Here is a 24,872-nt window from a genome sequence, read left to right as displayed (position 1 = left end):
TAGTGTTATCTTGGGAATGGATACTGTGGAACGAGATGCCCAGCTCATGGGTTGAAGTGATGAATACCAGGCTGCTTCCCGTGAGGACATTTCAAAACTGTTCAGAACTTTCAGACCGACCTTACTCATCAATGCAGCTTGATCGTATTCGGGATTGTCTTCATGTATTTTGAGCGATTCCCGATGTAGGTTGCTTATACCTCGGTTCGATTTATTGACGTAGTCGACGACATACGCCGCACAGCTTTAAGGATCGAGGACGGATTGCAAGTCCATGATCGAATTCAAGGCGGAAGCGATCTATGGATGGAATAGGATTATGAAAATTTGATTCACCCTTCTTTTGAGGATGACTGTCGGCCGCTGCAAAGACCTGATGAGATTGAAAACTAGATAGAACCATAGCCGATCGCACACATTGCACGCTTGTCCGAGCTTATTCTTTACGGAGCTGCGGCAGATGTTTACGGATGCTCGTTGCCAGACATGGAACAGTTCGGGAGATCTCGCCAAATCCGGTTCAATCCGTTCAGAAATCGCTCCCGCAACTACTGGCTGATCGTTATGCGAGAAACCGTTCGTGACGGAAGCCCCACATGGCGTATCAATGATGGGTCGAATCGTTCCCCTAGTCCGCGCTCGGTGCTCAGCAACCCGCTCCGCGCCCGTCTTCGCTTTTTTTGGGGGCTGATTCGCGTTTCTTTTCGCCTTGCGTTTCCGACTTGCGAGTTTAGGTCTCTTCCTGAGAATGAGACCATATGAAAAAAAAATAGCACTTCCTCTGGAATGGGCTGCCCACCGCAGTCGTGGGAGGCGCCGTTCCTTAAAACCGACATTCGGTACATCGTCATTAGAAACAATATCAAAATAGAATCTGCCAAAGCAGAAAAATGTAGGTACGCTATCCGGGAACGGGTCGAGGTGTATTTGCCGATCTCACCCTTCCCATTCCAACTGTTAGACCCTTGCGAACTCGGTGCGCTCCCAGAGATCGGAATTTCCTCGCAAGTAGACTTTCACCCAACAGCCACCGCATGATTTTTTTCGAAGATTGGCTGTCCAGCCGGGTTGGCCGGGAACACCATACTCTTGATGAGCTCTCGATGGCTCGAGTGAGCCTCGACAGCAGATGACATTCGGATATCCGCTCAAGACGCCGGAAATGTCGTCGAGCTTTTGCTCTATCTCCGTAGCTGTACGCTGAGTTGCCTAATAAAAGCTTTCGGAGGCCCTAGAAACACTTGGACGTCGAAGAGCCTTCGTCGCCAACTTTCAGAGCTGGTCGACTTGAGGAATCATCACGAATAAGGCTGAGCTTCGCTGTTCGATCGAACCCTGATGAGTTTCGCATACTCGCTGCTCAGCTCGGTCCACCTGCTGACGCTGACCGCAGTCACGGTTGAGTCTTGAGCCGTGGAAGACCTATTTTTTCCAATCACTATCGATCGGAATTCCAGTAGATTCGGAAGGAAGGCTCAAACGATTCTGCCCACCTGAAAACCCGTTTCACCGCTTCGTGCGACCGGAGAAGCGAATTCCGACAGGATGTCGATAGAAGCTGCCGAAATAATCCCCTGCAGGTCTCGGAGGACGAATCTGCATCCAGATCACTAGACGCCAATTAAAATCTCTCAGAATCTGTCAGAAAGTAACCAGGAGGCTTCTTCAGCTTCGAAGTTCTGAAATCCGTCCCCCAGCGAGACGACCCCATGACTTCAAGGTGTGGGGTCCGAGTCACGCGGCCGGGTCTGCTCGCCTAAGCCCGTTCTCTCTCATGCCTCTTGCCCATGGAGGAGGTATATAACAACACCCGAGCTCCCAATCAAGTACACTAGTCACCCAGCCTTCAATCACATCCGATTCCTCGTGCTATCCGATCTCTGATCTGGAATAAGACAGGAAAAATGAAGACCATTGCATTGATCTGCATGTTCGCAGCCGCGGCTTCAGGTTCCTTCATTCATATGACCACGCCTGCGCCTCTGACCACACCACCACCGAACTACAGGAGAGGCCCTTCGATCATCCTCCAGAACACAAACAAAGTTGTCGACGAGCCTGCCCTCCCGGGAGCTGAATCGCTTCCTCTCGTGCCTCCACCCGCGGCTCCTCTCTTGCCCCCTCCCGCCGTTCCCGTCGCACCAGCGCCAATCGCCCCTCTCGCTGTGCTCCTACCGCCAGTGGCTCCCGTGGTGGTGAAACAGCCCGTATTAGAAGATATTCAGATCGCAGGAGTTATTCACTAATTCACAATGACCGACCGAAGGAATAAAATGAGTTGAGTCGTTAAAAAAAAGCCGATTTTCTCTCGCATCCTCTAAGTTCTTCTAAATTAAAAAACTCAATTTCTGCATCTCTACAATCGATGGTCAATGCGACATTGAATTCCTCCGTCCGGATGCAGAAGGTCCGACCAGGGTTATAGGTAGCATACATCATTCTTAGAAGGTGGAGGAGATCGATCCGAGAACCATATTCAATCATGCCGCCCTTTTCCTCACTGAGGCCGGTTCGCGGAACGTAGCCATGCTTCAGCATCATGAGATCTCGATTCTTGAGCACACATCTCTGACTTGACTCGGAGTCTTCTCATGAGTAGGTGTTCTTCATTCAACCCTGTGCTTTTGAGGGCATCCCCTGTGTCGCAACCCTGACTCGGAGCTGAGTCTTGCGAAAATTCGTCTGTCCATATTCCACCGAGCGAACTCCTTGAAGGGGCAGCGTCCTTCACCGAAGGAGAATACTCCGATATCTCCCTTCAGTGAATCTGGCCAGAGGCTGTCTAAATAAAATCACCCCCTATACCAAGTAATTTTCTCAGACCGCGCTTTCGTCGGCGACGGCAAGGAGAGCAGCGTCCTTGTCGAAAGATTCGTGGATTGATATTTTGGATCGAGCCTCCGTCTAGCCGCGGACCGAGAAGAGGAGCCCGCGAAAGCGGTGGATGCACTCCTCATCCCCCAATGTTTCAACCCGCTAATTCAGCGGTGTCCCAATCCGGTACACAGATAGACAAGAGATGAGAATCGATAGAATTACGAGTAGATTTCCATCTGTACTATCACTTGAGAATCCGCAGATCACGCACGATCCCGGAGCAGCGACGACAGAGCGTACAATTGCTCGCAGTCCTCGGTTCGGAGCGGGGAGCGCGATGCCCGAGAAGTGAAGGTTATGTTGGTGACGGTGGACATCCGTAGATAAATAGACCGTACTCGTCTGCGACCTGTGTATGCAGGATCTAATCCTGTTAAAGACTTCTCAAGATATTAGGACGACGTCGAGAAAGGTCTTGAAAAATCCCCAGGGTGCCCGAGTCAGGGACTCAGGCGGTATGTGGGCGTAGAACTACGCGAACACGGAACACGTAGTTCCGTGAGTTCGAAGATCTGCAAAAGATTTTCGATACTACCCTCCGGTCGACGAAGGGTATCACGAGATTTCCTCTGGCCGTTGTTCGAAAGACGCTTTTTCAATTTGAGGAAAACTAGATCAAAGAACTCAACTGCGGGAACGGGATTCGGTCGGTAGCAACCTTCGAAGACTTCGGCAAGTTTTCTAAACTCAGAAATGTTGACGAATGACATCAAAATCTGCTTATTACTCAACCGACAAACTCCAATCGGATATACGGACGGTCCGATATCTGCACCGAGTGCGGCGTCGTTTTCCGCTTGGCAACCCGCAATTCGGACAGCAACCGGTACGTGACCGAGTGCCACACTTCCTCGTGGAGGATATAAGGATTAAAGAACATCGCGACTATGCGTATGAAAGGTACATTAGATTCCATGACTACCATCAGTCCATATGAACTGAAGAACGCGCGAACATCCTTTTCCGCTGTCATTATACAACCTCAACCGGAGGTGTTAGTTGTCTTGTCTGAGGAAAGTTTCAACGATTAATTTAGCAAAAACTGAGGCGATCCTGAAGAAATTGATCCATCCCTAGCGGAGGAGAGACTCTCCGCCAAATATATGTTTAAAATCAGGAAGAGGGAATTTCTGGGTCAATCAATCGACATAGCGTTTCCAGAACAGTCGATTGGGACTAATCAAGGTATGCTGAGGGTTCTTGCCCTCAGTTTTTCAGCCTCCGAGTCTTCGTTCCGACGTTCTGCGAGAACGAGCCTACTCCTTGGCCTGTATTTTATGAAATAATCAAGATAAGGGGGAAATTGAGTAGCATGAAGGGTGCCTCATTCTCAGCCGGACATATTCAGCCATCACCATTTTCATTGTCAAGCGCTCTGTTTCAGAGAAATAAGCTCGACAAGTTTGTTACACAGGTGAGTCGCATAGAAAAAGTGCGTAAGCCTTTAGCAGACGACCCCAGCACATACGCATGCTATCTCCGCAATTTCGAAGCTCGAAATTCGAGCTTTGGCCCCCAATACTCCCCATTGAAGTTGGTGCCCGTCACTGGGGGCTATAGCGTAGTTCTACGCTAAAAGTGACGTATCACTCATCGACGGAATCAGATGGTACTCCAGAGCGGGTAATTGAGGATTTTCGAGGTGAGAGCTGTGATTCTCCCGCCCGAATCGGCGATAGAATGCCTGAGGGTGCCGCTAGTTTGCTTCAGTAATGAGCAGAGAGAGGAGGAGCTCTCGGAGAAACACCCGATTCTCAGCCTAGGATCCTGCACACATATCGACCGATTACCAATTATATGGCTCTCGCTAAGGAACCTTCCACTTCTTTTTTGTCGCCTCGACAGTAGAATCTCTCATCGCTTTATTTGTCCGCTTGTGGTTTCCAATCAGGGATAGCGGTCTACCCTCGGACGAGAAGATTTCAGCGACATTCACCTTGGGAGACTTTTTCTGGGGCTCGATGCCTCGGGCTCTCTTGACGCTGTGTCGGCGCAGCGGTCGATTCCGAATTTTTTCAACCTCCCTGACAATTGCTATCCCGATTCTCCGAGGCTCTTCCGAGACGCGTTGGTTGATTTTCGAATTTCTCCCGAAACTTCCAGAGAATCGCTTGCTGTGCTCAAACTCTCAAGCTTCTATCAGTCTGTCTTGGCGCCATTCGATGGTTATCAATCAGCCCTTCGTCGGGGCTATCTCAGAGGCGCGTGACGATTCATTCCCTCGATCGCGGGATTTCTGCTTTCCGAATTCTCCTCGCTCATGACGTTTCGTGTTTTCCCTTGCCTCCGAAGATGCTTAATTCGTCGATACAATGCTGCGGTGTGCGAGCGTGAGTCCGACCACGATTCTTCGAGGCTCGAGGGATGGGTGAGGTTCTGTGTGAGATTGTGATCGGATTGATCTTATCCTTTCGAATACATTGGCTCTTATTGAGTTTTTCCGTGATCGCCGATTTCTAAACTCGACTCCCCTGCGATGTAACTGGGGAGCTCATTTTCCGCTCCTGAGTCGCACATTGAGGGGGCTCACCGTGTTCTGCATCGGTGATATCATCGGCGAGCTTCTGGATCAGGATCTGACCTCGAATGTTGCTAACGATTCGAGCCTCGATTCTTATTGTGGAGGCCTCGACCGCCTCATGGAGGAGGCTATCACAACCCCGGCTGCTCTGTGCCTGAGACCGTTCAAGAAGAATGAGCCTAGTCCAAACGCTCCGAGGTCGGATGGGTTTTCCCGTATGGAAGTCATACATCGGTACACGGGCACCGTTGAACAGCTGTTCCACCCGGAAAAGGATAGTTGAGGCACTTTGAGCGTCTCAACCGCTTCGTCCCGTATCCGTCTGATTTCCGCGAAACGGTTGTCCGTAGCTCTTGGGTGAGGTCGCTAACAGGGGCTTATCGTGAATCGAGCGCCATTCGATCGAGCTCTTGATGATATCTCGGGTACCCTCCTTCGGGCTAATAATCGCTTCTGTCATCCTCTAATAAAGCATATTGTGATCATCCCCAAGTCGGCTCAGCACTCAGCGAGGCCAGCCGTCCCGCTCCTGTTCCCTCGATGATTACAGTCGCGGATTGAGCGAGAAGCTCGTGCTCAGTCCGTGAAATCCATATCCATCGAGGACTGAGAAGAGGCAATAAAGTTTCGAATGGACTTCTGGAACGAGGAGACATAACCGTTTCAAGAGCGCCCCGGCGAGCGGATGGCTGAAAGTTGGCAGTGGGAATCGATCCCGGAATTCGTCGCAAGTCGTTCGAAGAACGTTCGAGTTTCTCCGTTTTGTGAATGGATCCTCGGGGAAGATTCGCTTCCGGGAAACTTGCGCGACACGGTTCCGGTTCCTGGTTGCTCCTTTCCGTCCCCCTTTTGTATCAATCTCGCGCATGCCGATATCCGTGGCGCATCTATTTTCAAAACACGATCTTGCATGCCCTAAAAAACCTTTCCTCCCCTATTGAATTTCAAGCCGTCCGTCGGGCTGCTCTTCCTCGTTCTGCCGATCGTGAGTCATGAGTCTAGATGGACAGCCATGCTTCTGGTTGATCTTCTCTCCCTATTTTTCTGGCAATAGTGTATCTCTCTTCTAGGATAAGCTCCAGCCTGGTCTCTCTACGTCAATTGGCAATCGGATCCATGTTGTTTATCCCTCCTGCATTCCTTCTCGTTTGGCTGATGACTTTTCTCTCGGCGGCGCGCCACGCGCGTAAGTCGTGAATAGTGCCTTTCAAAAACGCGTTGCAGTTCAGATCGAGATTTCGGTTTCAAAAAATTTGGACGGTCTGAAAAATTTTTTTCCATCATTCGAATCAAAGGAGCGCGATCTTTTCTTCCAAATTCCAAAATTTGTTTGCATTCACATGGAATGCATCGAAAAACTCCACGATCAACTATCTCGGCTGCTCTCGCAGTGGAGCAATCCCGATTTCCTCAACAGCCTCGGATTGAGCGGTTCGAGATCTCGACCTCGCAGTGCGAACTAGCTATGAAAGATTTTAGGTTGAATATTCGGAATTCCAACACTCGGTCAAACTCGAGAATCTTCCTTCACGAAGATCGACACCGGTCGCTGCCGGTTAGTTTCAGCTCACGATGTAGGTGTGTTTTCTCGGGGCTCGCTTCCTGAGTACTTCCGTCGTTTAAGCTATCCGACGGAGAGCTCCCAGAATGTTTGTTATCCGTCCCTGGCGGGTTAGCGTCAGCCATGGGAATGTCTCGAAGAACATGAAAATCAAGCGAGAGATCAGTTCTCCCGAAAGCTGTGTAGCTTTGAGCTTCAGACTCTGAAATCCTAAGTGAGCGTTCTTGCGGCTGCAATTCTCGGATCGGTCCGAGCCTTGAAACTTTGAGAAGTATCTCGGCTCAACCTCCAAAACAACCGATTCGAAGTCCATCTGAGTATCGAAATCGCTCCCGCGTTCCTCGGGTTCTTTCGGTGCTGTGCGTTGAATGGGCGTTCCTCCGGAATTCCTTTGTGTTTCGACCCTTTAGGTCGTCATGTCGAGTACGAAGGAGCCCCTCTACTGCCTCTGTGGCCAGCCGTATGACCCAGAGCGCTTCATGATACAGTGTGATGTCTGCAAAGATTGGTTCCATGGAAGGTATGTAGGTCGTCGTTTGTTTTGTTTGTTTCGATCCATCGTAGAAGAGCGGCGAACGGCAGAGTCTGCTATTGTGCCTCGTGAATTGTGAATGATGCGAATTCCACTGTCGTACTGTAAACTTATCGCCGACATTAGCAGAACTACCCGAAGTCAGGGACCGTTGTAGTTCCTTGGTTTCGAAGTTCCGGCGCTGGAGAGATCCGCTCCCGCTCGTGCCATTCATGCTGCTTCATCTTCGGCGCGCGCTGTTGCGGGCCTCTCCGACCGTTTCAAAAGTCTCAAAATACTTCAAGAGTCAAATACCGTCACAGGGACGAAGCTCGACTCCGGGCTCCCGTCGCTCGAAAGGAAAGATGGCAACGTCACTTGACGATGCGCAAATCGAACGCATGGCGCGGAATTTCACCAAATGGAAACCCGTCAGTCATCAACCGATGGCACCGAGACAGCATGAGATAGAATTCTCGATAATGACATTCAATATTCTGGCCCAAGAGAATCTCGACAATCACCCAATAGTCTACCAAGATATCAAGCGCGAATTCCTCCCGTGGGAATACCGACGCGGAAGGATCATCGAGCAGCTGCTCCGCCAGAACTGCGATGTTCTTTGTTTACAAGAAGTACAAGCGGATCACCTGGAGGATTTCCTTGGGCCGCGTTTGGCTCGAGAAGGCTACGAGTATGTTTTCAAATGCAAAACTGGAGGTAAAAACGAAGGATGTGCGGTTTTCTGGAAGAAGAGCGTCTTCGGAATCCTCAATGTATCGCAGGTGGAATTTCTCAAGCCCGGTTGTCGAACACTCAATCGTGACAATGTGGGATTGGTAGTTACTCTCACGCCGCTCGCAAATCGCCAAGCAAAACTGTGCGTCGCAACAACCCACCTACTCTTTAATCCGAAACGCGGAGACGTGAAGCTGGCGCAATTGCGGTACCTCATGGCCAACGTGGAGGAAGCCGCTTTCCTCGGCGTTTCCCGAGCCAACGGGCAACTAATTTACGCACCGACGATTCTCTGCGGTGATTTGAATGCAACTCCTCACTGCCCATTGTACAGGTTCGTCGTTTCTGGGAAGCTTGAGGTCGATGGTCTCTTGCACGGTGAAATTTCCGGACCTCGCACCGGAACCGTCATCAAGCCGGAAGAGGTTCACGTCGGAAATCTATTGCCGAACACGATTTTCGAAGACACTTTCGTATCCCGTTTCGGAGAGCAGGCCCTGGATTCCTTACAGTACGCCTTCGACCACAATATCATCTCCCACACCTTAGGGAAGTTCCAGTCGTGTTACAGCCACACAAAGAAAGGCTTGCCGGAAGTATCAACGTACGTCGATAATGCCGAGACGGTCGACTACATCTTCTTCCAAGCATCGAGACTGCTGCGGCATACTGCCACACTGGACTTGATGGTCAAAAATGAGCTAGATGCTCTCGGAAGCATACCGAATGCAGCGATGGGATCAGACCATCTGCCTCTGGCGAGCCGTTTTATCTTGAAAGGAATCCCGGCCGACTACCTCGACCGGTGAAATTTTGTGTCCTGAGTTCCGATTCGGGGAAATATACAACGCTTGAGGAGGAGGGGTAGTTACTGCAGAGGGAATGGAGAGATCATCAAGTGAATAAAAAATGAGTCTGCGCAGATGCTTGAGCGCAGCGTATTTAAATTCGAGACTCGGTCCGCTGAAGCTATGCGATAGAATATGTAGGAAGAAATCACTGCAAATAAGCATGCGATTGAGCCGGGTATCTTAGCGTGTCGACCTTGGTTGGACGGAAAAAAGAGCACTCGACGTTTCCCCATAGGAAGAAAGTTATCTCTCATGATGCTCAAACGCCATTTTCCACATTTCCTCATGAAGTAGGCTCTCGAGCACTTCGCCTGAAACGATGCTCCAGAATGAGAATTGGTGTCGTTCGATCCGCAAGATCGGCCGCTGAAAAAACTCCAACACAGGGAAAATATCAGAATGAAGAAACGACCCAACGGAGGTCTCCCGAATCATTCCTGAGAGTTTTTTAGGCAATCCCAGGGCTTCAGTCGCCCGAGGGCTCGATAGCCTTGGAGTCTGATTGGGCTTTCAAAAGCAAGAATACACCGATTGCGTGCAAGCTTCCGGGAAGACCTGCGGAAATGAACCGCGGAAACAGGGCATGAATCCTCACGGTGATTCGTGAGCCTGTTCGCGAGAGAGATGGAGAAAGGATGAATGCGAAAGCACGCGTCTATCTGTATCATCGTCGTATATTCGAGAAAGCATAATTCTGAAGATATGCATGTCGGATCCGACTCCTCCTCGCGAGAATGACGCGTATCGTCCCGGCTGCATTTGGTTAAGAACCGCTCTCAACCAGAAGTCCGACGATATCCAGTGTTCTCGTTTTCGCAGCGCGGGAGCGACCGCGCGGAACTAGAGCAAGACTTCGGCGGAGCGAGTCTGAGGAATCTGACTACGTGTGTGAACTCGGGGAGGAGCCTGCTCCCTCCGGCCCGTGCAGCTTCTCACGTAGACACCCGTTCCGGCGACAACGGCATCCTTGGAAGAAGCCTGCTGAGGAGCAGCCGAATCGGTTGTTGGCCTTCCCGAAAGCTGAACGGCACGTTCGGAGCTGGCAGCTAATTGTATTTCGAATGAATGATTTGCTTCAATTCACCGATTGTGGCGCGTTTTCCAGCATCGTCCTCCCTCCTCGTCGCTGTTCGTGGTGGTGAGGTTGCAGGCGGCGGCGGCGGCGGTAGCCGACTGGCCGACTGGCCGGCTAGCCGGCGTCGACGTCGACGTCGCCGATGATGATAATCGTGGTTGGTGGTGGTGTCGGTGGTGGGAGCCCTTCCTCGTCGTGTAACGAACAGCCTCCTCGCCATTTGCGTCACGCCGACGTCACAAACGGCCCCGCGGCAGCGTCCGCAGATGAAACTCGCCTGATGTTCGGCTTCTCGTCAGTCTGTATCGTTTGGAATCGCATTGTCGACGCTGTCTCTTCCTGATCCTCTCCAGCAAGACTCGGTGTTCCAGAACCGAGCGAGCTCCTCGCCCCGGAACCAGCTCAATAAGAAGCGGTAGAGCGAGCAGCAGGCTGTCATTCAAAAGCAGCTTCAATAGCTACCGGTGCCCGCCCGCAGCAGCATATCACTGCGACAATTACTACTTGAGTGCTCCGAACGAGTCCACGAGTTTCGAAGGCGGAAAACGAGAGGATTTCTGCGAGCGATCACTCGTCTCTGAAACCTGGCCGAACGCACGCTCTGGATTACGTTGATCCCGACGGCTGCTCATGCGATTCTGCTCTCGGTGGTTTCATCGACTCGGTGTCGTTGTAGGCTTTTGGTTCCACCGCAGCCATCGCCTACCGATAACTACCCACCATTAACTGCTTCTCCGCTCCCGCATCATCATCGACAGTGTCTCCTGGAATACTTTACTTTGAATCTCTAATCCTCCTGCAAGTCCGTTCGCCAGCCAGCCAGCCAGCCCGCCCGCCCCAGCTTACATCCGTCCGTCCACTTGCCCGCTCATCCGCGTGACCGTTCCGGCTCCTTTCGTCCATTTGCCATCATCCGCGCTAATCTGACTTTGTGAACGGAGCTCCCTGTCACACTCACACGCTTACACCTACACACTCGCCGGACACGAGTCGAGTTAGCGATGAATTCATCAGCTGTGCATGTTGCTTTGTGTCGCATGAGCGCCCTAGGCGTGGCCCCGGCCGAGGAAGAGCCCCGAGCACTCAGAGCAACTTTCTCTTTTAGAGATCATCATCGCCTCCCCGGGTCGCCGTCGCCGCAGGCGTCTCTATCTGTTGTCCATCAAAGCTGTGCGTCGAGCTTAGAATCGACAAGCCCGTCGTTCCTGCAATCATCTTCGATTTCACAATCACCATTGACGTCGTCCTGTTCATCGTCACCGCCAGCAGCTGCAACCCCAGCCACGGCAGTGCCCTTGACAAGCAACGATGCGGCCCTAGCCCCAGCTGCGGTACCGGCTGTCTCGTCAGAGACACCTGCACTTGAGAGCGGGTCACAGACATCTGCCAAAACGGAAGTTCAGAAGATGCCTCTGCCCACCTCGACCGAGCTGCTCGACCACCAGATCGCCGGCCACCGTCACGGTGAAGGGAAACACAAGCTGGGCATGTTGCGGCATAAAGACGGGTCCATTCTCAAACCTCTGGTGCCCAACGACGCCAGAGCCGGACGGGAACACGAGTTCTATTTGATGCTCGAACGACACCGTGAAATGTGCTCCTCGAGAGACAGTTGTGATGATCCCATCCTCCACCAACTCGTGGATTTCACCCCTCGTTACCTCGGTGTATTCGAAGGCGAGCTGGACCAGGGTCGGAGTATCTCGTACATGAAACTCGAGGATCTTTGCGGAGGCTTCAAACAGCCCTGTATCGCCGACATCAAGATCGGGAGGATCATCCACGACCCTCTGGCGTCAAAAGAAAAAATCGAGATCTCAAAAAAACGCTACCCTCCGCAGTTGACGATCGGATATCGACTCTTAGGAATGCGGGTTGTCGAACGAGGACGGTGTCATGTGTATAGTGCAGAGTTCGGATTGGAACAGACGGAAAAAAGTATCCCGGAGGCCATCAAAACATTCGTCGCCGCCAACGTCGACTGCGTTCCCGCGATTGTAGAGGAATTACGGAAAATCCTGCAGTGGTTCAAGAGTCAAGAGAGATTTACGTTTTATTCGAGCTCGATACTTTTCGTTTACGACGCAGTCGAGCTCAAAACCACCGTTAAATTAATCGATTTCGCGCACGTCTTCCCGGCGACGGGTGCCGATGAAAACTATATCTATGGCTTGGAGAAACTCTTGGATCATTTCTGCATGGCGATGGATAAGCTATGAACGCCGCAGCGGAAATTTAGTACCCACGCCATCTCCGAAAAGTCGTCTTGCGGCACCTCGGAGCACCGACGGGTGCGTTCATGGTGCTACACGCGTGGATCCTGGAGTTCAGGAGCTCGGAGATCGTCAATCTCAATTACGTACATATGTATTTGGATTGTGGAAAACTCTTCCTACCTGAGAAAGAAAATAATCTCGCCGCATCCGATTCGGTTGATGCTGCCAAAGACGATGATATCCTTCACCGGACCGGACGGTCGAAACGCGGATCATTGGTCCACCTGTCGTCCTATTCAATCTAAGAGCGATCCTCCTCGTGAGCGTGCCGATGTGCGTCGTTCGGTAATTGAATGACGTCGCTTGTGGACTAGAATATGTTCTGGACTGACTGAGGCGAAATCGGAGAGCCACAAACATACGACCGATCTATTCTGAGATTCCGAGTCAAAGACTGTTATCATCATGCATTCGAAGTATTATTTCCTGGCCTTCTCACAAGAGCCAAGGTCTCCCGCCCGCAAGTTGTCGATGCTTCGGGAAACTTTCATCCGTGCTTAGCTAATTCGGATTCTGGCGAATAGGGTATTGTGTATTAGTGAGGGAGTTGTAAACGAAGCTAGAAATCAAAGGATAAGTCATCGTTGCGTCTGATGCGACGTCGAGCGAAATTCCCATCTATAGCATTCTGACCCGAGGACTCACTCTTCCTCGATCAAGAGGGAAACAAGATGGGATGCCGCTCATGCTCGGTACCAGAGTTCGATGAGTCTCTTCAACAAAGTTATATACATGCATCGAGACATCTGTATAAACCCATGTGTTTAGTGAACTATTGAATTCTCTTTCTGTACATAGCGCTAACTCTCGAATCGTACGGGTGCAGTAGCCTCGTATCCGTGAGTCGAGGGTTGATTGATCCCAAGTTCAGACGCGTGAGTGAGAGTGTGTAATCACTAATCACTCATTCAGAAAAGAGAGTTCCGCTCCACTCCTCTTCCTTGAAGCCTTCGTGAATGGATAGGTAGGAAATAAACAGGTTGAGTGATCGAGTAGGATAAGCGGACGGATTTGCGACCAGCAGGTTGGAGCGTCGTACCGTCAAGAGATACCAGTCTGAGCTGCAAGGGCGAGACGAGCAGTATTCAGGAACCACTGTCAAGATTTAGAGAATGGGGAAAGAGTCCCGAGTTTCAGATCGATGTTTGAATGATCGAACCCACAATAAAGTGATATCGATGTTTTCGAATAATGGTCGTTCTGCTTCGACTATTCAAGCATTGTCCGTGTGCTAGAAATATGATTTCGCTAGCTCGAGCCGTCTACGTGCGTTTCTTGACCTATTTTCTGGAGCCCAGTTCCGAAGATCATACGATACGCTGGGAACACGTCGTGCGACGAGGAAAATCGTTCTCGGCGAAGCTCGTGATCGAACGGCTATAATCCGGTGGAAACTTTCGACGCGTGCTCCATGACTGCCCCTTGGCGCTTCCACGCGACGAGTTCGAGCAATCGATCTTCCCGAGCTTGTCGATCAGTCGAAGCGCAGAACGTCGGCGATCTCGAATAGAAATCGATTTCGGAAGCGGCTGCGTGCGACACCCTTGCGGTCCAAAACAGGTGATTTTGGATATGGATGTGGACACCGGAGGAACCTCCTCGGCGCATAGGAATATATTCTGGAGGGAAGACTCGGCTTGAATGTGACATCCTGATGCGTGGGAGTGGAAAACCCTAGAATATTTGGGATGTTGGGAGAATTACTGGTGCTCTGACTCGACAGTCCTACGGAAGTCCAATGAGAACTTCCAGGCGATTGGTCTGATGAGGAGCTTGATAGATGCGCTGAGATACGCCGACGACGAAATGTGTCCTTTCCGAGGGTCACCAAAGGAAGATCAGACGATTCTCAGCCATTCGGGGATTGATTTTCTGGTCTGATAGAGGCTCTACGGCTCGTCGGATTTATAGCGAACGATGTTGATCGGGGAGAGATTCAAGATGAGTCATGATTATGCGTTTTTCTTGCAGCTGCACTGGAGTCAAGGAGCACGACGCTGGAGACATCATCAAATACCACTGCCCAAACTGCCAGCTCGCTCATGGTCCCTCGAAATGTGAGTGTGACTAGGACTATCATGATGCTTCGGTATTAGGTATGCGCGACGCTACTGTTCTGTCGTTCATCGTTCTGTTTGCGATCGTCGTCGATAATCACAGGGCGCGACAGACTGCTCTTCATTTCGGTTTCGCGCTCAATCTCGGCGTCGTCGCAAGATAAAGAGAGATGCTTTCACGGAACATTTGCGTCACAGATCCATTTGTTCAGGTTTTGAGCTGCCGGAGAGCTCCACAAATGGCATGAAGACGGTACAGGTAGAATCGCTAAGCAGGGAAAGAAGGGAAAAACATCACCGGAACCGAAAGTCCTCTTCGGGTTAGAGTTTTTGCAAAGATCGCCGATCGTTCGCGGGCAGCCGTATCAGAAGTTGCTTTCTCCATCTTCCGAATAGTCGATAAGTAGACCCCTGCCGATTCTGACGCCCGCCGCCTGTTGACATTCGACGTTCCTGCCTTTGTTAGCCGCGATCGAGAATCAGCCGCCGGCTCTGACAGCAAGCTGTGTTTTCCGAAGACGAGCCGCATTCGGATGTCTATTGTCAACCTGTTTGACAGCTCAAAGCGTCCCCACCGATATGTGGGCGCTTTCCAGAAACCTTCAATGTCATATCTTCATGTGATCGACAAAAACGTTGGATACCATGATGTCCTCGAAGAAAAGTCACATGCACCTACGTTTATCGACGGAGGAATATATTTCAAAACCACTGAGGGTGATTCTCTTCCAGGGAAAGTCAGAACAAACTGGCATCGCCATGATTACAGCGACCCTCTTGCGGATGGCAAGAAAGTCCAGTCGGGAACGCACGTGTTCGTCCAAGAACTTAAAAATCGCAAATTCAGAAGGTCGGTGATCTTCGGTTCGGAATCTTCGTCTCTCTTAGAAGTCTTCGCTCAGGGTATCGGAGATGGCGAATGCCGAGGCGCTTGAAGATAACATTGACATTTTCGCTGTTTAATTGCAGCGGGCACGAAGTTACCACAACATTAGCCGCACATCAGGTCACAGTCGATTATCTCAGAGAAACATCGTTTATGAACCCCATCCTGGTATCGGAGAAAGAAGATTTGGGCTTGACAGTGCCGCCAGACGATCTCACAATCGGGGACATAGTGGACTTCTTGGGTGCTGAGCTCATGATTGACGTAATCGATGTCTTGAAGCAAGAAAGCACCAAAATGACGCTTGGCGAGTTCGCTGAGTACTACACGTCGTACAACAGGACCAAAGTCTTCAATGTCGTATCCCTCGAGTTCACGGAGATGAGGTGAAATTATTTTCCTCCTCCCGCTCTCTCTTCCATGTACCTACATATATTGTTCATTGTCATTGACGCCAGAGAGGATTGCTACCGTATCGGAGATTCCGAAATCTCATCCGTGGAGGAGAATCGAACCCTCTGAGGCAGCCCCGAATGGTCCCTAAGCTTACGCCTCCGGCGTGGATTCCGGCATCGGAAGCAGATCCGACAGAGATCTGTAATGAGAGCGAGGCGTTGAGTCAACGCACGATCACGATGTGTCATATTGATGAAGAATCTGATTTTCATCTGCAGGCTATCAGAATATGTCCGGCCACCTTCTCTCGTGACAGAGATCAGCTGGGTGGAAAACTGTTGGCCGAAGAATCTCAAGCGTGCGAACAACAATCCCAAGCCCGCCGTAATGAAGTACTGCCTCATCGGGACGGAAAACAGTTACACCGATTTCCATATCGATTTCGGAGGAAGCTCTGTGTGGTACCACGTTCTCCAGGTAAATGCCTCCGGACGTATTCTATTCTTGCCCCCTCCCTCCGCTGACGGGGTCAGAGAGAGCTCTGCAATGATTCGATAACGATGATATCCCCTCTAACGAACAGTTTGGGAATTACAGGGTGAGAAAGTATTCTACCTCATCCGACCGACAGAGGACAATCTAGTGAAATACGAGCGGTGGATGGCCGCGAAAGACCAGAGCGAGATCTTTCTCGGAGACGAGGTAGATGCCTGCTTCCGCTTAGCTCTCCAAGCCGGTCAGACGCTGTTCATCCCGACAGGCTGGATCCACGCAGTGCTCACGACAACGGATTCGATTGTTTTCGGGGGAAACTTCCTCCATTCATTCAACATCGGGCTTCAACTCAGGTGGAGCATTCATCTTTGACGACACTTTGTCATAAACAACGTCGATAGACGGCGGCGTATGAATCTCTTCAGGAGGGCGAAATAGAAAATCACGTTTTCCAATCGATGGCCCGAGCTAGGAACGCTAGGTCCCGGGATAAGAGCGAATCATCGTGTACTCATGCGGTGTTTTCCAGCGTTTATGAAATGGAACAGCGACTCAATTGCCCGTCGAAATTCATGTTCCCGTCATTTGAGACCCTGAACTGGTTTGCGGCAGCTTCGGTCATAGAGCAGCTAAAGGACCAGTCCACTCGACCGCCGATGTATCTCGTCAACGGGGCAAAAGCGCTTTGCTCGGTTCTCCGCAGATGGACTCAAGGACCCCAGAGCAGCATAGAAGCCATCCCCAATTCTATCAACGTGCCCAAATTGATCAAGGTGAATATATGTTATTTATATCGAGCGACCGGGAGACCGACCGAACGAGCGGAGAGCAAACAACGCCAGATGAATATTATCATCTACCTCTTCCCATGAAAACTTCCCGTGATGGAGGCGGTGTATTCATTGTCATCTGAACGGTTTACAGGACCTATCGAAAGAAGTGAAGTGCGCCGAGAAGAAATTCGGCAAGAAGAAAGTTCGAAAGGAGAATCTCTCGGAGCAGCGAGAATCACAGCCACTGAAAATGAACCTGAAGAGTCCCGCCGCTGCGTAAGTGAACTGACGAACTGAGTTCATTAGATTCCTTGCGAGCATATACCGAGATACCACTCTGAAGTGGCTGTCGAGCATGCTCAGATCCACTTCGGATATCGAAGACGCCTCGTATCATGAGTCAAGAGCTGCAGTCTCCAGGATAATTTATTAGTTCCTTGGAATTTCCTGCAACCTTTACCATGCACACAGAGTCTTGTAAATCACAACTAGGCCCTAGATTTTAATACAGTCAAGCCGGTCGTTACTCGTTGGTGAGCTAAATCAAATCGCGCAGCCGATATGTCTTTCATGACGGAAGCTCCCAGCAGTAAGTCCAAAGAGTCACTTAGTCACTACTCGGAATTCGGGAAGCCTTGTTGCAAAAAATGATCGACGCAATTTCCAGTTGATAGTGTGGACTCGGTGCATCTGTCCCTAATCGCGTTTCAACTCAATATCACATGACAGGGGGAATCTCCCTCTCTCACTACCTATTTCTCGATTTTCCGTCTCGAGTCCGTCTCCCAAGACTTCCATCGGTGAACAAGAATCCTCTCATATCACACGGTCTGAAGCGTCTGATGGCTCTCTGGGCCTGATAGACTCGATCGCAGTTTTGAAGATCGGCTGTGATTCCAGATCTCGACGGTGAATTTGAGCGACCTGCATGCGCATTTTCACAAAATCTATTCCTGTTCCGAGGAGACGAACATCGATGGCAATCCCGCCCGGTCGAATCGGAAAAAGAGAGATGTCCTTAGAAATGAACAATTCAGGTATTTCTCGCAGTGGAAACTTCGTTGTTCGCGTTATGTACAATCCTGACTCGTCGTCAGTTTGGAGGATTCGATTATCCTGCCGACTTGCCACCTGTGGACTATCTAGAGGGCATTGAGCCTTAGCGAACGGAACATTTGAGACTAGCCGCTGCCATATCATCTCGTCACTACGCGATGCTGCTGTCAGTTTTCAATTGAAAATTGGAAGCTTGTCGGATTCCATGAAGTCAAGTCTCTTATGCTTCTCGGGGAGAACATGTACAAAGTTTAGCTTGGATTGAGAGGAGCGCGAGCTGGCAAGGAGTAAGGGATCTCGCGAGTGACGTGTTCCCCTGAGCCCAGGGAGAGCACCCTCTCATGGGATTCTGCTGTCTTTCCTAGCAAACAACATTTACACAATTACACTATTTGTCTTAATTTCCGCAGGCCGGGCTTACTGCTCTAATATACATTCTTCGAAGTTCGAAGTCGCAGTATTCGAGGGTGTTGCAGGAACTTCGGCTTCGTTGTCCGATCTGAGGACGTTCATGTTGAGATGGATCCCGGCCTGCGCTAAAGCCTCTCGGAAAACATTGTTCTCCTGCTGGGAAACCTCGTATTTGTGCCGCAGCTCATCGAGGTCCTCTTTCAAGCGCTGAGTTTCCTGGAAGACAAAGCCTCGAATCATTCCCCGCTGAATGTACATATCGAGGATACTTTCGAGAGTCCCATGCGGATAGACTTGGCGCAGGATATCGCGATTTCTCACCTCGAGGAGCAAATCGTATTTGTTGCCTTTGTCCTTCAATTCGGCTATGTAGTCACATGCTTTACTAAGAATTCCGCCTTTGGATTGCAAAGTTTGATTTTTCGCCGAGGCCGTCGTCACCGCTACCTCAGAATTCCGACAGTCGGGTATGATACGGCTGAGACGCATAATCCATAGATTGATTTTATCTCGCCGTCTCCGTTCGACCTCATTGTGCGTGGCGCGTCGACGCTCATCTCGCGCTGGAATGAGCGAGGCGAGAAGTTAAAATCATTTCTAGCTGATTGTATGTATGTGAGCCGATCAACGGTCATGGAGCCGTGAGTGGTCAATGCCCGTAGGGCTCCACGAGAGCTTCTGAATTCTTGGAAATTTGATCTTGGTCCTCTGATCGATCAACGCGCACCTGTTTTGGTTATACGAGGGGCTGGGTGGCTACCGGGACTGGTTTTCGATGGGACGATTATCCGAGGTGGAGTTGTCTGGAACCGACGTTTCTTGATTCGTAACAAATGAAAGTCACAGTGCGCCGAGATTTCGCGGCAGTCTTCAGGTACAAAGAAAATTTCTTGTGCATTCGGCACGGAATGATTCCTCCTCATGCGGCTGGATTACGCTACTCTGATCGATTACGTCGTGGAGTCGATAGCGACTTTCTGCAGATGCCTCGCATGAGATAAGAGAGAACTAGATCAAATATTCCGCTCACGTACTTCACAAAATGTCTGGAACCTCTAGCTACGCGCATGGAGGAGCATCTTATCCGTATCCCACGATGAGGAAAATAGTATATTCCATAAAGTCGATTCGCGGACCGAGCGATCGCATGGACGTGGGCGATCCTTCCACTTTTCCATCGGACTGCCGGGTATTGGTAACTCACCGTTATAACGTTTTCTGTGGGTTCCGAACTCATCATGACGTAGAAAGGTGCAGAAGTTGTAGAAACTTCGCCATTTTGAAAGGTCACACCGTTCCCGCCGACCAGCTGGACACTGGTTCCCTCAGAGACGGCGGCCCCTTCCGTCGACACCTGCAATGAGCGCGCAAGATGAACCACAAGTATCGATAGACTCGCGCGGAGTCCTCGGAGGGATTCACGTAGTGTTATACATCCCCAAACTACGAGCCACATTGCCCACGAGTTTTGGAGTTCCCGTGAGACACTGTAAGAGCTTCCATCGTCGACCACGACGAGATAAACAGAAAGACGCGCTGATAGATCATTGAGTGTTCGGTGACAAAGAGTGTCAGTCGTCCATACTGTGGAAGGACCGGTTTCCGCGACCTGCCGCATCATCCTTGCGGGGCACGCATATTTTCCTAGAGCCTTGTCTTGGATACCATTTGAGCGGGGAGATAGGCTCGATACGTCGGACCTCGATATCAGTTCCGACTCATGAAAAATCCGCCCGGGACGAATTGACTGGTAGTCAACATTCCGTGAGGCCGATTCGAATCGAGGACGACCCGCCCCTTACGCGGGGATACATGAGTCCGGCATTAGGATGCCGGATCACTTTCCAATCCGAGACCTATCTGAAGTCCTCACAATGCGGGCCTGATCTCACATCCGACTTCTGCCAAGCCAAAGTGCGGAATGCCCGGGCCCCGAGCTCCACCATGAGAACCGTCGCGCGCGCGCGTTCCCTCTCACAATCAGAAGCGCCTCGGCGCTGATTTGCGAAGGCGTTCAGCACTCACCTGGACAACTCGGTAGGTGACTCCATCAGCGCTAACTATTTGGGGTCCTCCGGTTAGATCATCGGTCAGCTGCCCTTTAGAGCCTTCCTCCAGGATGAAAGTTTCCATGGTCGAAGCCGACTGTATTCTCTAGCGCGAGCTATCTCAGAGGGGAAAACGCCGACTAATTCGATCCTCCTCCGATTTTCGTCCAGCCGGCGGTCCAAAAAGAACAGGGGTTGTTCTCCTATTCACAAATAGAGGTCCATGCACGACTTCTGACCATAATGCCCGTTTGCGCGCCACTGTTTGGTCTCGAGAGGAGTCGGCAAAACAGATCGCCCTTGCATAGATAATTGTGATCTCCCTGAGTGCTCAGAAAATGGTGAAATCCAGAAGAAGGAACACCTGCGCTGCAGTTGGCTGAACACTTCCCACTACGAAGCTACCCGTAGGTGCTCTGCGTTTTTTTCCTCTCTCTGTCTCTCTCTCCCTGGGCAGGGTTCGGCCCTTGGTGGTCTCGCATTAAGCATGTGCTTTTTGGTTTGTCGGCTGGCGATTTAGACTGGATGGCTGGCTGCTCCTGCTGATTGATGTTCTCCACCTCCACGCTAGCAGCACCACTCGCTAGAAGCCCTGTGTGTGCTTTTTGATCACGGGAACAAACACGAGGTCATGTGACTGGCCGAATGGAAAGGAGGAATCTGTCTCCGCAGTATGCGTGTTCACGTCTGCTTCCTTAATGCTCCCACAATAATGAGCGACTTCATGGGCTATTCGATTCGCCTTTGGCTCGAATCACTCTGGGGAGCAGCGGTCGAATGCTTGTTTTGATGTAGCTCCTCACCCGCGATCAGAGCCATTAACGCTAGGCCAATCAGAGCTGCGCGCGCATCCGCTTCACAACTTCCCGGGAACTGAAAATTTGTTTTCGATGCAATGCCCCAGCATTGCTGTGTGGGGAAGTCTTCTTCTCGGGATAGTCGCGTTCCGAATCGGGAAATGTGTTCGAGGCGTCGCTGCTCTTCACATTTCTCCAAGACAATATTTTGGCCGATGCGGGCCTAGGAGGCGCCGCTGCTTTGGCGGAATTTTTTGAATTCTTCAGCTGACTCGGGGATGGTGACAGCAGCACTTCTCTCACAATCAAAAGCACCGGTGGTTCCGCGTGTGGCTGCGGAGATCGCAGAGATTGTGGCTCTCATGATGAATTTTGGATGGTGGTCGTCACCGGATCATCCCGACTGGCGAATATTGTGAAAAAGATGCTGCTCGCTCCCGCTTCAAGAATTCATGATTGCAATACGACGGCGAGCTTCTGACCGCGGACATGCCGAATAAGTCGAAGAAAAAGACGCAGAGGAGGATTCATTTCCGCAGATGCGTCGTCCTCGGCTGTGGCCGCACCTCTCGGAATTCCGCTAGTGACGTCAGTTTTCACACGCTGCCCAAATCGACTCTAGGATGGGTGCGAACAAATTGCGCCCAATATCTTCCGAGTGGTGTGGATTTCTGCCGGGTTTTTATCTGTTCAAAGCATTACCATTCATCGTATCTGAACGTCACGCCCGCACCGGGGGCTCGACGACTTCTAACAACAAACGCCATTCCGACGATATTCCCGCCGTTCTCCGGCGACGGATGCTCGCAAGAGATGAGCCGGGTGGAGGAGGCTCCTCCGGAAGGCGGGAAGGACACCGATGTCGAAATTTTGGAGTCCTCGTCGTCCGACGAATCGGAACTGCCGATCATACCACCGCTCACGGCGGGAGCAGTGCCGCCGGCCATTTTTTCGGATGCATCAAGCTCATCTTCCAGTGAGACTCCTTCCCCTTCCGAGCCCGAGGAGCCGGATGAGCAGACGACGTGCCGTCCCAGGAGAACAACTAAACCTCGTCCATCTGCACCGCCGACGGCGGCGGCGGATCTACCTGCAGTCGATGCGCTCCGCCTAGCCGTCGAGAATATCTCGCTGCAATGTGACCGCGTGGTTGACGTACTCGATCGAATCGATCACCGTCGTATTCCTCGGGAGCTTCTGATACCGCTCCAGGACCTGGTGGAGAAAATCCGGTCGAGCTCACAACAGCGGAAACGTGCTTCAGTGGAGGCTTCTATCGAGATCTTCGAGGACGACATAAGAATACGGGAGGATCTGCTGCGATCAGATGAGAACAACGATGAGGACAGTAATCCTGCACCTGCGTTTTCTGTAGCCGAACCCATTGAGATTCACGTGACCACCGACATGTGTCATGAAGGCATAAATTTCCGGCATCACCGACTGAACTATTAAACCTTTCACGGTGCAAACTTGGAAGCAAACTCGACAAATTCATCAGATGGTTCCGAATAAGTGACAGTCAGTCCACTCGACTCGAGACCGAACGGTTCATCGCCATCCGTCCATATCGGTTCAGAGCTCTCTATACGACCGGGCTGCCCCTGTTCGTCTGCCGCCCCATCGCGAAGTCTTGAGATTCCCGGAAGCTTGACTGGTTTCCTCGCATATCCATTCATTCCGAAATTCGTGGTGCATAGTGTCGAGTCCGTGGACGGAAGAGAGTGAGCAATCAGTTTGAAACTAAGTTCTACGTGTCACGCCGGACGACGAGCATCGATTGTGATTGGACATGTTTTCCGTTTTTGCAGGATGTACGACTTTTCTTCTGATGACGAAGGACGCTTGGTTGTGGAGGAGAACGCACCATCTATCGTCCCCACTCTGCCATCGATATCGTCGTTCGGAAAGAAAGCGAAGAAGATCCAGAATTCGCCGAAGGCTGGCGGTCTCAAATTGCGTCTATCGAGTAAGTCCTTTCCGATGGAATACTTGGAGCTAATCCGATGGATCATCGGTATTTGAAATTTCCCTCTCCCCAATTGATATCTATCATTCATCGGTCATTGAAGCAATGATTTCACTCATCTTCAGTCGGCAGTGGACCCAGCGGGAATGCGCGGACATCGAAGAAAATTGATTGCCTCAATATTTCACACACTGCGTCTGACACCGACGATCTCGGCTCCCCGGAACAAGAGCAGGAAGCTATCCAGGTGGGTGGGCTAGTGATGAACTACTCCCATCCCCGGAGCCCCGCGGAAGTCGCTAATAAGCAGCCCTCTACTCGGAGCTGTTTGGCATGTGTCTCAGGCTCGCTTGAACTTACAGGGTATGCTGAGTATGTCTGGTACGTTCAACTTCAGTGGTGGAACAACTGTTTCTCACGACGAAGTTAGGCGAAGCAGAACTTCCGGAAACTTGGAAAAGCTCAAAGAACGGCTGAAAGCTAAACGAGCAGCATCGTCCGCTACCGGCTACGACGAAGAAGAGGACGAATTCGAGAGAGCCTTGAAAAACTGCAAGCCAGAAGACGACTTCGGTGAGTTTCAGATTATGTGCCATCGAACGCGACAATCTCCGATCCATTCGTCGTCATTTGGATCGACGAATTCCAATGATTCGCTGACTCGACTCTCTATTCAGTATACCTCGGAATCGATGCAAATGACGAGGAGACGAAAATATTCAAAAGGCGCGGGAAGACGCGCGGTCCGCAACGCCACGACGAAGCATGGAATCCCAAAGGAGTGTCTCTCAAAGGAATCATGAAGGGGGAGAGACCCCAGCGCGAGGGTGTCAAGAGGGAAGTTATGGAGAGTACTCTAGCCGAGAGCAAGAAGTTCGTGGGCCCGACCACACCATCGGTTACAAGAGAGCGTCGCGAACCCATACGAAAGAAGAAGATTCCCCCCACGCCTCGGATCAAAGAGGAAACGATCAGCGAGCCACGAGGTGAGATTTAGGACTACTCGGTTGATCCTGTGTAATGTGATGACACTCGAGATGTTCGTGAGACAACTGGCTTTTATTGTGATCTTTGCTCTGGTCTCGAGGCGTCGCGCTGTGGCGCCTAACATGTTCTCTCTTTATTCTTATTGTATTATTGCTACGATTCTGTATGATGTCGAGTTCTTTGTGCTCGCTAGGCACCCTAACCATTCGGGGCCTTCCATTGGCTCCTTGATGTACTTTACAAATGAACCGCTCTTCTGAACAAACTGTTGAACTGTTCTCGTACGTCTTGGAGTCTCTAAGAATCGGATTGTGCTAATGGATGTTAGATGGTATTATTCAGAGTATCAACCTGGCCGGTGTCAGGATGGGTCTTCCATAACGGGATGACGTGACACTTTTCGGTGTGCGCATTTCGACGTCTTGTCTTTGCGTTTGTGATGCTGCTTGCGCTCGGGATTTTGTATTTGAGGCTCCGCTGCCCCCCGTCTTCGGTCGCTGTCCCATGATTTTTCGGACTTTCGAGACCGGCTCATTTTTTCGGGCTCGGAGTGTTCTGTTGTTCCGAATCGGTGTCGACGCCGGACG

At 51.0% G+C, this 24,872-nt stretch overlaps 4 protein-coding genes across 4 annotated transcripts; 3 read left to right on the top strand and 1 right to left on the bottom strand.

The window, feature by feature from the left end:
- Positions 1–7,375: 7,375 nt before the first annotated feature.
- On the top strand, positions 7,376–24,284 carry LOC100897724 (lysine-specific demethylase PHF2; the record flags this gene model as incomplete). Its single annotated transcript, XM_003738900.2, has 14 exons — positions 7,376–7,479; positions 14,382–14,467; positions 15,200–15,317; positions 15,437–15,739; positions 16,028–16,226; positions 16,347–16,597; positions 16,774–17,017; positions 17,169–17,293; positions 22,367–22,749; positions 22,846–23,053; positions 23,141–23,298; positions 23,424–23,545; positions 23,661–23,871; positions 23,976–24,284. Coding segments are annotated over exons 1-14 (2,821 nt in total), but the record flags the coding sequence as incomplete, so codon positions are not given.
- Positions 7,651–9,149, top strand: angel (protein). The gene has a single exon (XM_003738894.2). The coding sequence runs from the start codon at positions 7,704–7,706 to the stop codon at positions 9,015–9,017; it is 1,314 nt and encodes a 437-aa protein (XP_003738942.2). The 5' UTR covers positions 7,651–7,703; the 3' UTR covers positions 9,018–9,149.
- On the top strand, positions 11,533–12,944 carry LOC100909249 (Inositol phosphate kinase 2). The gene has a single exon (XM_003738893.2). The coding sequence runs from the start codon at positions 11,541–11,543 to the stop codon at positions 12,351–12,353; it is 813 nt and encodes a 270-aa protein (XP_003738941.1). The 5' UTR covers positions 11,533–11,540; the 3' UTR covers positions 12,354–12,944.
- Positions 17,445–20,848, bottom strand: Usf (upstream transcription factor usf). The gene is made up of 5 exons (XM_018641882.1): positions 20,510–20,848; positions 19,689–19,838; positions 19,212–19,287; positions 18,862–19,047; positions 17,445–18,295 (listed from the first exon to the last, which is right to left on the bottom strand). Coding segments are annotated over exons 1-5 (522 nt in total). The 5' UTR covers positions 20,618–20,848; the 3' UTR covers positions 17,445–18,293.
- Positions 24,285–24,872: the final 588 nt, after the last annotated feature.

The sequence above is a fragment of the Galendromus occidentalis genome, unplaced genomic scaffold (assembly GCF_000255335.2).
Source record: "Galendromus occidentalis unplaced genomic scaffold, Mocc_1.1 scf7180000076352, whole genome shotgun sequence".
Classification (NCBI taxonomy): Eukaryota; Metazoa; Arthropoda; class Arachnida; order Mesostigmata; family Phytoseiidae; genus Galendromus; species Galendromus occidentalis.
Note: the sequence above shows the minus strand (reverse complement) of the source record. Positions and strands in the feature narration are given on the sequence as shown.

Bases quoted from the DNA above. Each gene is read 5' to 3' on its own strand.
- Usf (XM_018641882.1), bottom strand. From the start codon at position 20,617: ATGGAAACTTTCATCCTGGAGGAAGGCTCTAAAGGGCAGCTGACCGAT. The intron at 19,288-19,688 runs GTGAGTTACCAA...CGTCGGTTCCAG, and splicing joins CCACAGAAAACGTTATAACG to ACAACTCCACCTCGGATAAT. The intron at 19,048-19,211 runs GTGCGCGTTGAT...CGCTCATTCCAG, and splicing joins CCCTCGTATAACCAAAACAG to CGCGAGATGAGCGTCGACGC.
- angel (XM_003738894.2), top strand. From the start codon at position 7,704: ATGCTGCTTCATCTTCGGCGCGCGCTGTTGCGGGCCTCTCCGACCGTT.
- LOC100909249 (XM_003738893.2), top strand. From the start codon at position 11,541: ATGCCTCTGCCCACCTCGACCGAGCTGCTCGACCACCAGATCGCCGGC.